This window comes from Phoenix dactylifera, chromosome 18, assembly GCF_051530095.1.
Source record: "Phoenix dactylifera cultivar Ajwa chromosome 18, Ajwa_hap1_PhDact_Kaust_v1.1, whole genome shotgun sequence".
Lineage (NCBI taxonomy): Eukaryota > Viridiplantae > Streptophyta > Magnoliopsida > Arecales > Arecaceae > Phoenix > Phoenix dactylifera.
This window is the reverse complement of record NC_143207.1, coordinates 15,820,066-15,835,495: the sequence shown is the minus strand read 5'-3', so window position 1 is coordinate 15,835,495 and position 15,430 is coordinate 15,820,066. Positions and strand designations below refer to the sequence as shown.

At 40.3% G+C, this 15,430-nt stretch overlaps 2 protein-coding genes across 4 annotated transcripts in view; one reads left to right on the top strand and one right to left on the bottom strand.

The window, feature by feature from the left end:
• Positions 1-9,717, top strand: part of LOC103703266 (uncharacterized) — a 24,050-nt gene extending 14,333 nt beyond the window's left edge. For both annotated transcript variants that reach the window (XM_008786049.6, XM_088714369.2), the window contains exons 5-10: positions 2,239-2,834; positions 6,694-7,030; positions 7,364-7,634; positions 7,847-7,939; positions 8,318-8,782; positions 9,082-9,717. In XM_008786049.6, the coding sequence (XP_008784271.4) occupies positions 2,239-2,834; positions 6,694-7,030; positions 7,364-7,634; positions 7,847-7,939; positions 8,318-8,782; positions 9,082-9,426 (2,107 nt within the window). In that variant the 3' untranslated portion in view covers positions 9,427-9,717. The remainder of the gene's footprint in view (positions 1-2,238; positions 2,835-6,693; positions 7,031-7,363; positions 7,635-7,846; positions 7,940-8,317; positions 8,783-9,081) is intronic.
• Positions 6,936-15,430, bottom strand: LOC120112370 (uncharacterized). Of its 2 annotated transcripts, none has more exons than XM_088714371.2 (2): positions 14,086-15,188; positions 6,936-7,069 (listed from the first exon to the last, which is right to left on the bottom strand). In XM_088714371.2, the coding sequence occupies exon 1, from the start codon at positions 15,037-15,039 to the stop codon at positions 14,092-14,094; it is 948 nt and encodes a 315-aa protein (XP_088570497.2). In that variant the 5' UTR covers positions 15,040-15,188; the 3' UTR covers positions 6,936-7,069; positions 14,086-14,091. The 2 variants fall into 2 exon arrangements, with proteins under 2 accessions (XP_088570497.2, XP_038987423.2); XM_039131495.3 differs by lacking the exon at positions 6,936-7,069 and adding an exon at positions 11,471-11,964 and having other exon boundaries at positions 14,086-15,430.

The window sequence follows — 15,430 nt, the reverse complement described above, 5'->3', positions numbered from 1 at the left end:
AAAAGTGAAGAATACAAGGCACTGTTCAAAGAAATCAGGAAAATAGCGAAGAATACTAGGTAAGGCTCGCCGTCTCGGTACCGGATCTTGTACTAGTACCATCTTATACAGTGTTGGTATGTAGTATAGTACAGTAAGGTTCAGTGTATTGAGTATTGGTATGGTACGGTACACTTAGTACAGTACAATATGAACTAGTACAACAAACTTTGATACAAGGCATTGTTTCTACAAAAACAACATCTCCAGCTATCATGCATTTGGATGATGAATCTTGAGAGGGGAGTGAAGGGGATTTATATTTTTATTTTACTCTTCAACCTTGAAACCAAGGTTCGTCGAACTGGTCCGTACCGGCTGGCTCGGGCCGTTTCGGACCGGTCCGGGCTGGAACCGGTACAGCGGAGCTGTGGAAACCGGTTTCAGGCCATCTCGGGTCGGAACCGCCTGGTACCAGTGCAAACCGCCCGGTTCGCACCAGTACATTTTTTTTTAATCCACAGTGCGCGGTGCTGTGGATTTGTAAACCACAGCGCGACACTGTGGATTTTTAAACCACAGCGCGATGCTGTGGTGTCAAAGCGTGTGGCCCTTTTGGGCCATGCGCTCCCTCGGGAAGAGCACCCGCGCGGGACCGCGTGCCCGCGCGCGTTTTTTCGCCCCCGCGCTGTTCCGTGCGCTGGGAACGTTGCCCCCATGTGGTTCCTCCGCCCTCTCGATTCCTTGCCAGCACGGGGCAGCGCGTCCGCCGCACGATCATTAATGCCACAGAGTGGCATTTAATGGGGGCACGCGCATCCGCATGCGGAAAAAGAAAACAAAAAGAAAATGGTTCGTACCGGCTGGTTCCGGTACGAACCGGAACCGTACCGGTTCGGTAGGCGACCGGTACCGGTACGGCGATCCTTGCATTAAACAAATATATGCCATGCAATGGTTTCATGTGAAACTGACTCCTTTTAGATTTCCTCAGTGACCTTGATAAATACTTTGTATAAATGTTGGGCTTATGCATAAGGAGCTCATAAGCAAATTCTAGTAAGTTCCCAAACAACATTTATTAACTCATGAATGACAGCCACTTTACTCCAAAATATCCTACATAATTTTGATTTCTATTGGCAATTCCCTTGTTATGTCTGGAGTCTGGACCTTATAAATTTGAAAATTAACTGTGGAACAAATACTTGTCTGGTCGCATTGTTTAACATAAACTTCCTTTTTCAAAAATTGATGGTCATAGCAACCCCATAAAATTAGTTTGTATATTGGAGTCAAGAACCCCAAGATGGTGGTCTGAAATGGTCCCTTTTTCTCGCTAGCAATTTAAGAACTTAATTTTTTTTATCATTACTTTTTGTTTATATGGCATTCACTGTCCTATTTCTCTTCCCATCTTCTGTTTTAAGTTTTTCAGCTTCTAACCAGTTTAGTTATTTCATCTGAAAGTAATGTGACTGGATTTTTACATGGTAATGTTTTTCCCTTTAATTTTTGAAATTGGCAATGTGGAGAATAGACACTGTTTTCCAGATATCCTTGTGCCATGCCCTGAAATCTTTATTTGTAAATTGCATATCGTTAAGGATTTAACTCTTTTATCCTAATTTAGCATCCTTTGCTCAAATTCACTTCTTCTTTGACCATCAACATTCAGGTGAAAATGTGCAGTCATTCTCCTATAAAGCTTAATTTAATGGAAAAAGTATTTTTAGAGTTATTACGTTTTGATTTTCTAACAGGCATGCTTTTCCTTCCTTATCTGGATGCATTGAATATATGAAAGTTATATTTGCTGATTTTTTATGGTAATTTTATATGTGATGTTTCATCTTGATTCTGCTTTGTTTAGTTCATATGCTATTTCATCCTGATTCTGCTTGTTACATTTTTACTACTCTTTATGCATTGACAGTATGTTGCCATTTTTGCTTAATGTTTTATACTTTTTTTGGGTAATAGCAGTTTTCTTCAACAAAACTGGGCAGAAAGCAGATGCATGCATCTTATTATCTTCCAAAATAGCTTGTTAGGCTGATATTGTATTTTATATGGTTTATGTGCAAGGTCTTAAAGATATTCTTATTGATATATGATACAATGAGGCCAGTTCTCTTTCTGCCATGCAGCAGTCTTATCAATCCTGCTGGTAGTGTTTGCATGTGTTCACATTGAACTATAATGAATATTTGTTAGATCTTTTTGGTATGGTTGCTAATCCATACTTTTCCACTGTAGCTCTGCTTGGGTTCCAATCGATCAGAAGAACATGGTTTCCAAGAACTCGGAGGGGCACATCCCATCTCGAGGTGGAAGTGAGCCCCGTCATTCTGGAGCAGATCATGCCAAATATGCAGGCTCAGGTGGCAGTCATAAGCCATTACTACCCGAAGAGACACAACCAACAGTCTCTACTTCACAGGCACAGGAGGTCCCCAATAGTTCGAAGTCACAATCTAAATTGACATCAACCAACTCTATCATTGGGGTGTGCTGTTCATCTTCAGATCCAGTTCATGTTCCATCTCCTAGTTCCAGATCAGCTGGAACAGTTGGTGCTATTCGGCGTGAAATAGGAGCAGTGGGTGTTCGGAAACAGTCTTCTAATCATCCAACTTCTCATTCATCTGTTTCAAGTGGTTCCTTTTCAGTTCCTTTATCTGGAAAAGATACCTCATTGCTTGCAAAATCATCGATTCAATCTGCTGCAGTGTCTAAGAACAATCAATTCATCCAAACACCTTCTTCAGAGCCTATCTTGTCTAGCACATCTTTTAGCAGATCATTTTCAGTTGGTCAACACCATAGCAGGCAGCCTGTGGGTCATGGGAAAGGTACAGTTCTCATTTTATTCTTTTAACCTTTGCATTTCTTGTGAGATATGCGTTGTGTAAAATTGCAAATATGCTTATTACCGGTTGTCTTATTTACATAAGTATTGCTTAATGTCAGTTCACTACCCAATATGCCATAATATCATCCATTTCTGATATAGTAACTACAAGCTCCAGTAATCTTGTTTCATAGCTAAAATGATAACTTGAAAGTTGAAACTATTTTTCTGTATGAAATGACAGTCTGAACTTCTAGTTTATCTTATATTTCAATTCATATGTCATAGTACATGTATAAAACCTGTTAACTTTGTGTTTTGAAGGAAAACTAATATCATTTTGTATGAAGTATTTTCTTCTTGTCAAATTGCTTGTTATTGGTAATTGAAGGTAAAAGACATAAAATTCAAGGATGAGTTCCAAAAAATGCGGACAAGAATTCTTACCAGTTTGATGTTCTCTTGGAGTAAGTACTAGTAGCTGGAGCTAATTTTTGATGTAGCGGATGGACGATTAGGTGCACCAAAACTATACATAGATGTTGTGTTGCAATTATGATTATAATCATGAAGATATTTTATCCTGTTGGAGAAAGCTTGACTTTCAATAAAGCCGAAGTTCTGTCTTAGGACTACTTGAAGGGGAGATGAAACTAATAGTGGAAGGTTGTTTATCTTATGCTTTGTGATGGGTGAGAAGATTGGAGCATTGCCAATAAAATCAGCTATTTTTTTTGGAAGAATGCCTACAAGAAAGTTTGAAATATGTACAGATGAAACAATGGCATGTTCAATAAACTTGTGAGAGTTTTTTTTTTTTTTTTTATAATACTAGGGATGGTAGTAACCTTGGAGTTGACCTCACTGGACCTAACACCCTCTTCAATTGCACCTTTACACCCAAGCCTGGCGAATGTCACATGGCTGTGTAAGTTTTACCCCTCTTCTGTGGGTTAGACTATTATAGTGAGAGGGCTTGCTGTGGCCCATTGTTAGATGAGGGAGTGATGTTTCTGCTGTGGTACTATGAACTGTGCTTCCTTTGTGGTAGAGAGAGAGAGAGGTTGTTACTTAGCCAATAAAGAATTTTGAAAGAGGGGTCTCTCTAGTGTTTGGCATTAATGGCATGATAGATTCATCATGTTTACCAGAGCAATTTTGGGTCACTTGTTCTGACTTGTTGACACAAAATTTTACTTGATTGACCCATCAGGCCATGTTGTTTACTTGACCTAAAACAAATTTTGGGTTGCTTGTTGATCATAATCAACCCGTTTGCATCACTATATTGAAGTAAGTGGAAACTTTGTCCAATTAATTGAATATTAATATTGTTGTTAGAATTTTTGTTTTCGATATATATTTAGTTTGAAATCATGTCTTAATTAATCGAGTTACATGCTTTTCTACTTTGTAAGCACTTCTTTAGGAATCATGCTTGAGTTCTTGGCTCTTGGCTTATATATATCTGTACTACATACAGAAACAACAGTTTTGAATTTGAGAAATATTCCATTCTGTTTCTGTCATTTTTCTTCTAGAACTGCCCTTCCACCTCATTTACAATACATAAGTAACTCCTATTTAGATAAATTTGATTTGTTTTAAAGGTGAAATAACTGAAATCATAGCTGTGAAAAAAGGAAAGAAAAGTACAAATTAGATTCTAATTACTCTTTTTAAGGTGACAAGACAAGGGGAAAAAAAGAAGACATCCCATTATTCTCTTTAAAAGTTATATACAATATAAAATTTTAAATTTTACTTTTCTACATGCATGCATGCATAGATGGATAGATATATAGATCCATAAATACATACTATATATACATAGACAGATTGTTTCTTGACTAGACTTCAAACGTCTATTGTGAAAGCAGTTACATTATTAAGTGGAATGAATATTGAGAAGATTTCATCCAAGGTCCGCCGTACCGGTACCGGTCGGCGTATCGGTGGCGGCCCGGACCGGTACGAAACCGATCCCGTACCGGTCCCGTACCGTTCCCGTACCGGTTCTTCAACAATAAATTACCGGTACCGGATTTTACGCTGATCCGGTACCGGTCCCAGGCCGGACCAGTACGTACCGGCTCGTACCGGCCGGTACGGACCGGTACAGCAGACCATGATTTCATCCAAATTCTGCAGCTTTAGGAGTTTCCAGAGAACAAAGTAAATTAGTGATACACATCAAATGAGGATCATTGTTTGCAGAACCGACCCAAACCCCTATCTTACCCTTGGTTCATCGCAATAGAACCCCTCCCCAACCCCCTGATTCAATTTTAAACCCCCTTGACCCTGCTCGCGTTGGTTCAAACCTCCCTGCCTCCCACTCGACGATCGTTCGAGAGTCCCCCCCCCCCCCCCCCCCCCCCCCCCCCCCCCCCCGCGACGGTTCGAGCTCACAAACGTTTGAGGGTTGCAATCATTCGAGAGTTTCCTTATGGCAGTCGAGGCATGCCCCCCTCCTCCCCTTTCGAGGGTTTTGATAGTGCTAGACTTGCTCCCTCTCGGCCGTCACTGGTAAGCCCTCGGTTCTTCCCTTTCCCCACCCCCCGCTTCCTCCCACTCTCCTTTTCTCCTTCTCCCCCTCCCTCTCCTTGTTTTCGGTTTTGGTATGCCATGGAATGGCATGGTCCCGTACCGTGCTGAAGCAGTCACTGGCCAGTATATCCTTCAGTACTAGTTCGGTAAACCTTGACAAGGATTAAAGAATATTGATGCATTGCTGAAAGAAAAGAGATGTTGTTCTTAGATTGAGCAGAGAGGTTAGGCAATGGTCTATTTGTTCAAAAAATGGAGGGCTACAACAAAGACTTTGCTAACAAATTTTGAGTCCTGACAGTGGTTAAGCTACTTTGACCTATGAATCATCTTCTGAGTGGCTAGCCCCCTATCTTTTAGATGAAGCACAAGTCCTCATGTTCATTGTTGTTATTCTATGATTCTTGCTTTATTTTACAACTTATAAAAAATAAAGATTTTGGCTTGAGAGTAGGCCTTACTAGAGTTTGACAATAATGAAATACCACAAAAGAGTCTTATCCCATTCATATCATATACCATGTACATTAAGTTGGCTTTATCGATCAAACTATGATACATCAATGTTTCAATTTTCAAATAATTATATGATTCATTTTCAACATGTCATTAACTATACTAAATCTACATTATTTAGGCTTGGCACAATCGCTTAACATATATTGGGACAGTTATAAGATTTTATATAGCCAATCTTTTATGGAATGCTACCTGTTGTCTCTGATTTAGAGAGAATGTAACATTGGTTGACTTGATAACAGAATGATGGGAAGGATTCACTTCTGATCTCTTGGGCATATTAGCAGAGCTGAATCTTTGAAGAGTGCAGCAACATTTGTTGTTTGAGCAATTTTTTTTTAGTTCGTTATTTATTGGCTCATTTATCAGGAGATACAACTCTTCTTAGAAAATGTGAGAGGTTGTTATTGAGTAAATGGTGATCTTTTTTTCGGCTACCAAATTGCAATCTTTTCTATCATCAACTATGTTCAGCCATTGGTCAAACATTATTTTTTTTCGAACTGTTCATATGCCACATTAGTTAAGATGTTTAGGGTTTAGCTTACTTTATATAATTCTAGTGAACATGGATAATGCAAATAGCAAATTATACAAAAAAAGGAAATTTATTATATCTCAGGTTTTGAGAAGCTTTGAGGTAAACTTGCGTGTACAAATTTGGGCTTGAACTTATAGATGTTAAATTATATATTGTAAATGATATAAATTGTCAATCCTGAGTAGATGGAACAATTATGTCTGCTATACTGATTTTGTTACATACAAATTCTGAATATTTGGTTAAACAGCCATGCAGTCCAACATGGAGTGGAAACCAAAATCAATTCAGAAGGCGGCTGCGATTAGTCCTGGTGTGATTGAAACAGGTTCAACCTTTTCCCATGCTGATGGTTCTGGTAGCTCAAACCCAGCGGATGTTCCTGGCTTGTCAGAGAAACTTTCACAAATTAACATTTTGGAAACTCAGCATGTAATCATACCTCAGCATCTTCAAGTGTCAGAGTCTGAACATACGCAACTGACATTTGGTAGTTTTGGAGCTGGTTTTGACTCCACCAAGGGGTTCACATCTGCTTCTCAGGCTTCTGAAAATGCACAAGAGACCAGCAATGAACCTACTCTAAGGTATTGCCTTTTTTCCTCCTTATATTTTGATTGTATTTCCTGCAAGAACCATGGTATGATTTTGGTATTAATATCTCATAATGCTGAAAAATGACTATTGTTGGTTTTATTTAACTTCTCAGCTTTAACTATCCAACGTGGAAGTCATATATGGTTGCATGACTTTTTCTTTGCTTTCTGTTCTTTTTATAAGCCCATTTGAAAGTTGATAGTTGAGGGCTTGGATGCCTTCTCCCATCAACTGCTATTATAGTGTAGGATTGGCGTCACTTTTTTTTTGAGTGTTCAGTTCTAGATAGGGCAGTATACTTATATTTAATTTGATATCTGCAGTATACTAGCAACTGGCCCACTGGGCTCCAGCGAGGATGCCTCTGCCGCTGACCAAGGAGATTTTGTGGATGGCCAATCTAGAACTTCCCAACTTGACTCTACCACATCATCTACAGAATCTGAGGAAGCACAACCTGAAAATAGCGGGTCCTTAAGCCCTCATAATATTGGGAGTTTCGAGGAAATTGGGTTGGTCCAAAGCCCAAGCCCTCCCTACAGTTCAGCAGAACCACAGCAACTACAGAATTCATCAACCCTGTCAAGCTTCCTGGTAAGTCCAAATATCAAGTATGTTGAGAATCTGTTTTGTGTTTTAAATGCGAAATATGGAAGCCAGTTTTTCAAGATATGCTGACACGTTTGACAATTTGGTTGTAAGATTGTAATACTTGTAAAAGAAGATAGTATAATACTTTAAACTAATAATACTTAAAGAAGATAGTATAATACTTGTAAAAGTAATAACTTTTTTCTTTGAAACAGGCATACGACCCCCAAATGAGTTATGGTGCCCCATTTTTTAGGACGATGATGGAAGAAAATGTGAGCTCACAAGGTTTATCTTCACTGTCTGAGGTACCTTGGCTTGCTTCCGAACCTATTCAGATGCCTTCTTTATTGTTTTCCTTGCTATATATGTCTTATAACTGTTCGTTATGCTTTAAACCTTCTGTCCATTGTTTCTCCTGTCCCTACTTTCCCTGACTTCTTTTGTTTATAGAGCCGATCACAGTGGATTCATTTGGAGCTTTCCCTTCTTTTTGCCCATGTGACAATTCCTCCACCCAAAACATGACTGAAACTGAAAATTTTAATTAGTTTTTGGTTGTTTTAGGCAGCTGAAATTTCAATCCTTGATATGATCTGATATTGTGAGAATTTCGAGATGTCCTTAAGTGGCATATTTTATTCTATCCTTAATTATTGCCACCATTCAACACTTTATGCCTGCAGGCCCTGAACTCGCATTCAATGAGCAGCAGCTCTTCAAGCTTTGCCATGGTTCAGCAGCCACCACCAATTCAGCCACAGCAGCAGCCAGTAGCTCAGTTGTATCCACAAGTTCCCATCTCACACTACCCGAATTTTGTGCCATATCGTCACTTATTTTCTCCAGTTTATGTCCCACAAATGGCCATGCCGAACTATTCAAACAACCCTGCATATCCTCATCCATCAAATGGGAACAACTATTTTCTGATGCCGGGAGCAAACTCGCACGTAACTGCAGGTAGCATGAAGTATGCTACCTCACAGTATAAACCTGTTCCTGTAGGAAGCCCAACCGGGTATGGAAACTATGCTAATCCTGCTGGATTCACCATCAATTCTCCTGGTACTATTGGCAGTGCTGCTGGCCTTGAAGATGTAAGCAGGATAAAATACAAAGACAACAGCCTCTATGTTCCAACACCCCAGGTATGATCTAATCCTCAGCATTTCATTTATGGTTGAAAATGAATCGAAAACAACTACTTCTTGGCCAATCAGGTGGATCGAGGCAGTTTTACACTTTGATGGTTGCATGTTTATGCTCATTTGTTTGATGATGATGCTACATTTCTATGATTGTTTGATATCATGGATGTCTATGGATGAAACATACTGGAACAGATCTTTAAGCTTCTTGATACAAAATTTCGTGCTTTCTTTCCCCCCCAAACTGTGATCGACTTGATCCATAATATAATATGTTTTGGTTTCCTATTATGTTCCAGGCAGAGACATCTGATATCTGGATTCAGACGCCACAAGAGCTTTCGAGCTTGCAATCTGCACCATATTATAATTTATCAGGGCAAGCACCACATGCAGTTTACATGCCAACCCATGCTGGTCATGCTTCGTTCAATGCCGCAGCACAGTCCTCTAATGTTCAATATCCAGGCTTGTACCATCCACCACAGCCGGCCTCCGTCGCGAGTCCCCATCAAATGGTGCACCAGCAGGTCCCATCAGCCCTGGGTGCGAGCGTTGGAGTTGGAGTGGCACCTCCTGGACCCCAGATCGGGGCCTATCAGCAGCCCCAGCTTAGTCACCTGAATTGGATGGCCAACTTTTGAAGGGGTGGTATCATATGGTCAGGGATGGAAGTAGCATCATGCACAGATAGGTGCTGAAGCTTTATTTGTAATGGAAAGCACTCTTTTTTACTGTATGGCAAGCCAAGCCAAATCTAAGTAATAGTCATTCTTGTCTGGTGCTTTTGCCTCGTAGATCAACTAGTCTAATACCCCACTGGAATGACCCTAACCTGTATCACATATTATGCATTCTGGGATGCTGGAGTTGAGCATATCTGATATGAATAATTGACAACAGGTGTTTATAAAGCTGACTGAAATTTGTGGAAAGAGAGATGTAATAAAATATTTTTGAGATGGTGATTTCTATAGAATTGATGGTTGGGTTGTTGAAGCCATACAGAGGTGGCAAATTCTTGAGCTCGATGAAATGATAAGTAATCCTTCCTTGGAAGCGAAAAGTGTGTTTCCTTGTGATGAATCAGTTGCAGGGGATTGATGGTTATCCAACATGATCATAACCATAACCATCATTTGTGGGTTGATGACTCGTTGCAATGAAAGACAAGGGAAATAATAAAAATCCATGCAGGGCGAGGGAGCGTAGTGGCTGGTTATCCTTTTTGACTATAGGAAGATTTTAGTGAAGCTCTTGGGACAAAAAAAAGAAAAATAAAAATTTCATGTGTGCTCTTTCGCAACATTTATTGTGGTTTGACTCGTGGGCTTCTCTCTGTTTTTTTTTTTTTTTTTTAATTTTTTGAATGATGGTGGGGGCCAGAGATGTCCATCCTTACCCTCGTCACCTCATGGAACTACGACTTTTGATTGGGAACCAGAAGTTGAAGGACTAGATGACTCGAAATCTGAAAAAGGTTAAGATATGGCCACCGGTCATATCTTTTTGGGAGGTGCTATGGGACTCACAGTTGGTAGGATTTAACCCTCCATTAAAAAGAAGCTGGGGTTTGAATTGGAGGGACTGTTTTTCTTCTATTTCGTATTTATTTTATTTGAATTTTTTTATATCAAGTGAAAAAAAATGGAGGAGTTCAGATTTGAGATGGAGGAATGTCTTTTTTTTCACCATTTTCTTTATTTTTTTCTCTCAAATTGAGGACAGAGTGCCTCTCCCATACTCATTTAATAGATATTGAGATAGAGAAAAGATAGCTGTTTTTTTCAAACCATGGTATTTTTTTTCTTTAAAGAGGGAGCAATCTAGTAAATGTACTATATTTGTCCTTTACATACCTATTACACAAGAGATGGCTCCTCCATTACAAGGGCACAGTAGACGGATGTTCCCATTCAACAGAAAATGCAAAAAGAATCATAAAATACTGAACACTTACATTTTGAATCACTATTTAAAAATAAGATAAAAGATAATAGATTTTAATTTTCAAAATCCATCATGGGAAAGATGAGGGCAGAGGTAGTCATCAAGGCATTTGAGAACTTGAAATTAGATATGAACTAATAGCGCAGGAGGACTGACCCGAATCAAATGATGAGACTTGTCCCCTACATTAGTTTGTTGTATATTTTCATCTGTTTTCTTATTTGTTATTTCCATCAATTTTATATGTTTATGATGCTAGTTGACATCAATATTTGGCATTCGAAGTTATCATCAACATGCAAAATCAATGGCCCAAAAAATTAGTCCATTATATTGACCATAAATTAGTACAGAATAACTAACCACCTCATTAGATCATGTCTTTATAATTAATATAAGATAATTGTTCTCCACATTAAGTTTGCTAACATGGGAATTCTCCAATCATCAAGGCCTAACAAGGTCAACAAGTGTCGCATGATGAGGTCACAACAGCAGTCACATTCATTAATACTTCATCCACATAACTACAATACCCATTGAATTAAACTAGTGAAACTAATGAAGCGCATAGTATCAATGAAACCAGTAAGAAATTTCTCTTATTCTTGTTATATACAGGAGGCCTTTAAAAACTTCAAGCTATGGAATGGTGATATCCCTCCTATATCTGCAGACTTCCCTACCCTTGATGAAGGCAACATTAGATCCCAAGTCTTCAGTACAACCATCAAAAAGTGCTAATTAAGCTAGCTGTGATCTTCCATTCATATCTTGTCTCAAAGAATACAAAAAGTAACAAAATGAATGCCAAAGATTATGATTCCTACATGACAATGGAAGCTAAACCTAATACATCGATCAACCAAAATATTGAATTAGCATCCTGCTATGGAAATTGTTCTCAGCAAGCTTTCACTATCAATCACTATCAATCATTATAAGCCCTAACAAACTTCCTGCCCCACATGTTAATCATTTACACAAAAGCCTACCAAATTTCTGACATCCCAATCCCAGAAGCATCCAAGGGTTCCCAAGCTAGAGACTGATCTAGATCTCACCCAAAGCCAATCATCCATTACATTATATCCTAATCTATGGATATCATTGGCCATCACCATGTCGCAGTTGCATGCAAATACATTGGTAACAGAGCAACAACCAATCGTTATATGGACCCCAACACACAAAAGCATCAGCAGAGAGATCATGTTGATCATCAGCTTTACCTAACAAGAAAGGCGGTACTCATGTTTAGCTCCTGAGATAATCTTAGGCCATATCATTAAGATTAAGCATGCTAATATAAGATAACAATTATTATGTTCAGCAACACCCATAATGACCATTATATATAAGCCCACTACTTGAACTATCTATGATGGTTGGATGACACTAGAAAAACAAGTACCTTTATTTTCTAAAAACGAAAGGCAATGGTTTCAAACCCTTCCTGTAAAAATTCACAGTGCTCACATACCACAGTCCTGAATGTGACCGTAAACATGGATTAGACAAATCATTATATTAGACTTGATGCACAAGTAATTGTGTGATGCCAATGCCACTTTATTATTCCAAAATACTGTTCAATATTTAGATGTTTGATGTGTGCAACAATGCCCTCAAAAAAGATTTCCTTTAAAAAAATATTTTGCGAATGTGCTGGCCACAGGGTCTTCTGACTTTTATCATACATTTTGCTGTCATGTTTTAGGCATCAATAAAGGAAACAGATTGAGCATTTATAATGAATCTTTTTAACAAACAAGTCCAACTACTAAGTAGCTCATCAATAAAGTACCTAATCGAACTTATCCGTTATCAAATGGATGGCTAACCTTTCAGTCAAATATATAATGAAATATATTGCATGGTACGAATGAGATTTTGAGAATCTTAAGGCATCTATTTATATTTCTTTTTCACTTAATTACGATACCACATCAAGAATCTCAATCACAACCTAACACCACATAAGCATTCTCTACACAGCATTCAGGAAAACATCTACAAATATCTATTAGATATAGGTTGAACAATTATACTAACCCACTTGTAACAGGTCTAGGGTTCATCATTATACAGGTGCTGAAACAGATAACAAGAAAAGCCTTTTTAAAGCATTCAATATGGTAAGAAAAGTTAAAACGACACAAGGGACAAGATTTAATGAACTCAAGTAATAAATACCTTATCAATATGCATGGAAAGTGATCAAATCTTATTCACCATCCATCATGTCTCATGTATTTTAGGGCATTAATACATATATTTATGACCAAAAGTTCAAGCAATTGAAATGCTTTCCAACCAAGGAATTATGGACAAAATTAAGTCATTAGTCATATTGTTGAAAAACCAACCATGGAATCATGGACAAAATTAAGTCATTAGCCATATTGTTAAAATTCCATTGTTTTGTCACTATTTAATACACAAGCAACAAGTCTACAAAACACTTGAAGTCTTAGCTTTTTGTAGAGAATCTGAATAATGTATATCGTAAAGAACATTTTGGATCACTTAAATATTTCACCATAAAGCATAACTCTGAACCAAACAATTTCCCAATGCAAGCATAACTCTGAACCAAAAAACAGGAGGGTAATGTTTCTAAGGTCCATTCAACAGAAACAGGGAAATTCTTTTGCAATGGGCAAGCTTAATCACATCCTCTCTGGACCTTCACAAATCTTTCATGTTGAAGGGAATTTCAGCAGGTAAAATTTTCAAGTGATTGGTAAAGCATGATAAAACAGAAATTTTATCCCAGCAGCTTAAGAGATTTCTACTATTTTTAACTTTTTTTCCAATAATTTTATACTTTATTGCATAGAAGAACTTAGAATTAGGAGCAATAAAAACTTCATGTCTTTTCTGTAATTCCTTTATGTACAATCAAACGAACCCTAATGAAAGAAAGAAGGTTTCCATTGTATATCATTCAACTAATAGACTTTGTTACAGCTTTTGGAATTACACAGTTAATTTTTTCATTAGGGTGCTGTTGGGAAACAGGAATTCGAATGAGAAGTAGTAGTAGACTGTGTTGAGTGTTTCGATTGAAAGATATCTCCTTGGCATTACTAATTCTCCATCCAACCTTCCATTCCAAATCATCGAATTACTCGTTTAAAAAACAAAAAAGGGCAATAAAAACAAAACCCCATGAACTGAATTGAATTAGATCTACATGGTAAAAACACCATTCTTTACAACAACTCAACCCAAGCTCTCTCTACACACATCTCTCTTTCCTTCTTTGAAAGAGAAAAGGTCAATGTGTACAAGATAAAGAAGAAACTATTCATAAGAAGTGGAGGAAAAGGCAAATTTTTTCTATATACCTCGTGTCATGTGGCCAAGCCGTCCTGCTTCTTTGCAGAAAGCCGCTTCAGGAACTCGTAGGTGGTGATCATGGTGGTGGCTGACACCGACATCGAGGCCCACCTTGGCCCCAGGCCCCGGTAGCATGCACCCCACCCTCCTTCCCTCATGAGGCTCCTCACCGTTCGCCCGATCGTCATCCGCCCCTCCATCACCTGCATCCTCGTCTTGATGGTGTCCAACGGCATCGTCACCACCGCCGCCGCTCCCCCTGCCATGGCTGCGCTCACCCCCTGCACCACCACCACCGGCCCATACCCAGGCCTTATCATCTCGCCGCCGCCATCATTGCTCCCCTTCTCCTCTTGGCGGCTGAAGTAGTAGTACCCCAATCCACCCCATATGATCCTTTGGGACAGATAATAGGAAGCCCACCACATGGCATTGGAGGGGGCGTAGGTGAGGATGGACATGCCAAAGCCCCGGTAGAGACCTCGAATTCCGTCACAAGATAGGATTTTTCTGAAGACATCAAGTCCGCCGAGGTATTTGGGGCCTTGGAGATGGCAGCCTTGGACCATGAGTCGCTGGCTGATGACGTCGACTGGGGTCCAGACCACCTGAGCGGCGACGGCGGCGCTAAGGCCGGCGGCAGCGCCGGCAGCTGCGGAGGCAGCCGGCTCGGGGAGGCCGAGGCTGAAGGCGGCGGAGCCGACTGCACTCTTGGTGACCTCGAGGGCGGCCATGTAGAGGGCGCGGGCGGGGATGGTGCCGGCGAGGGAGGTGGCGAAGCCGCGGTAGAAGGCGTGGAGGCCCTCGTGGCGGAGAATGAAGGCGGCAGCGGCGCAGGCGGAGGGGGGCAGGGGGTGGGAGACCTGGAGGCGGGTCTTGAGCACCACCGCCGGGTAGAGGGCAGCGGATACGGCGGAGAAGAGGACGGCGCCGAGGAGGAAGAACCGCGACTTGTCCAGCATCTCCCAATCGACTTCCGCCGGGAGGTGGAGCTCCGCCGACGCCTCCCCCTCCTCCACCGGAGTCGGCGTCGCCCCCTTGAAGCCCTCAAGCTCTCCCTTTTTCCCTATGTCTACGGCCTCTCCTTCATCTCTACTAGAAATTACGAAACCCTAACCCCAACCCTAAGAATTACGTATTAGGGTTTCGAGGAGATCAGGAGGAGAGCGAGGAAGAGGGAGGAGGACCCGACTCCGGCGTCCATGTCGCCGGGGACAGGTGGACGGATCTCACCCGTTGATCTCCGGCGGGGACCTTAGGGTTTCATGGAGTGAAGGAAGGGAAGGGGGGGGGGGGGGGGAGGGCCGAGATGGATAGGGCTGTTCGATAAAAGGAGTACGACAAAACGAGCGA

What these genes read in the sequence shown, in the direction of transcription:
- LOC120112370 (XM_039131495.3), bottom strand. Translation starts at nt 15,039, where the DNA reads ATGCTGGACAAGTCGCGGTTCTTCCTCCTCGGCGCCGTCCTCTTCTCC.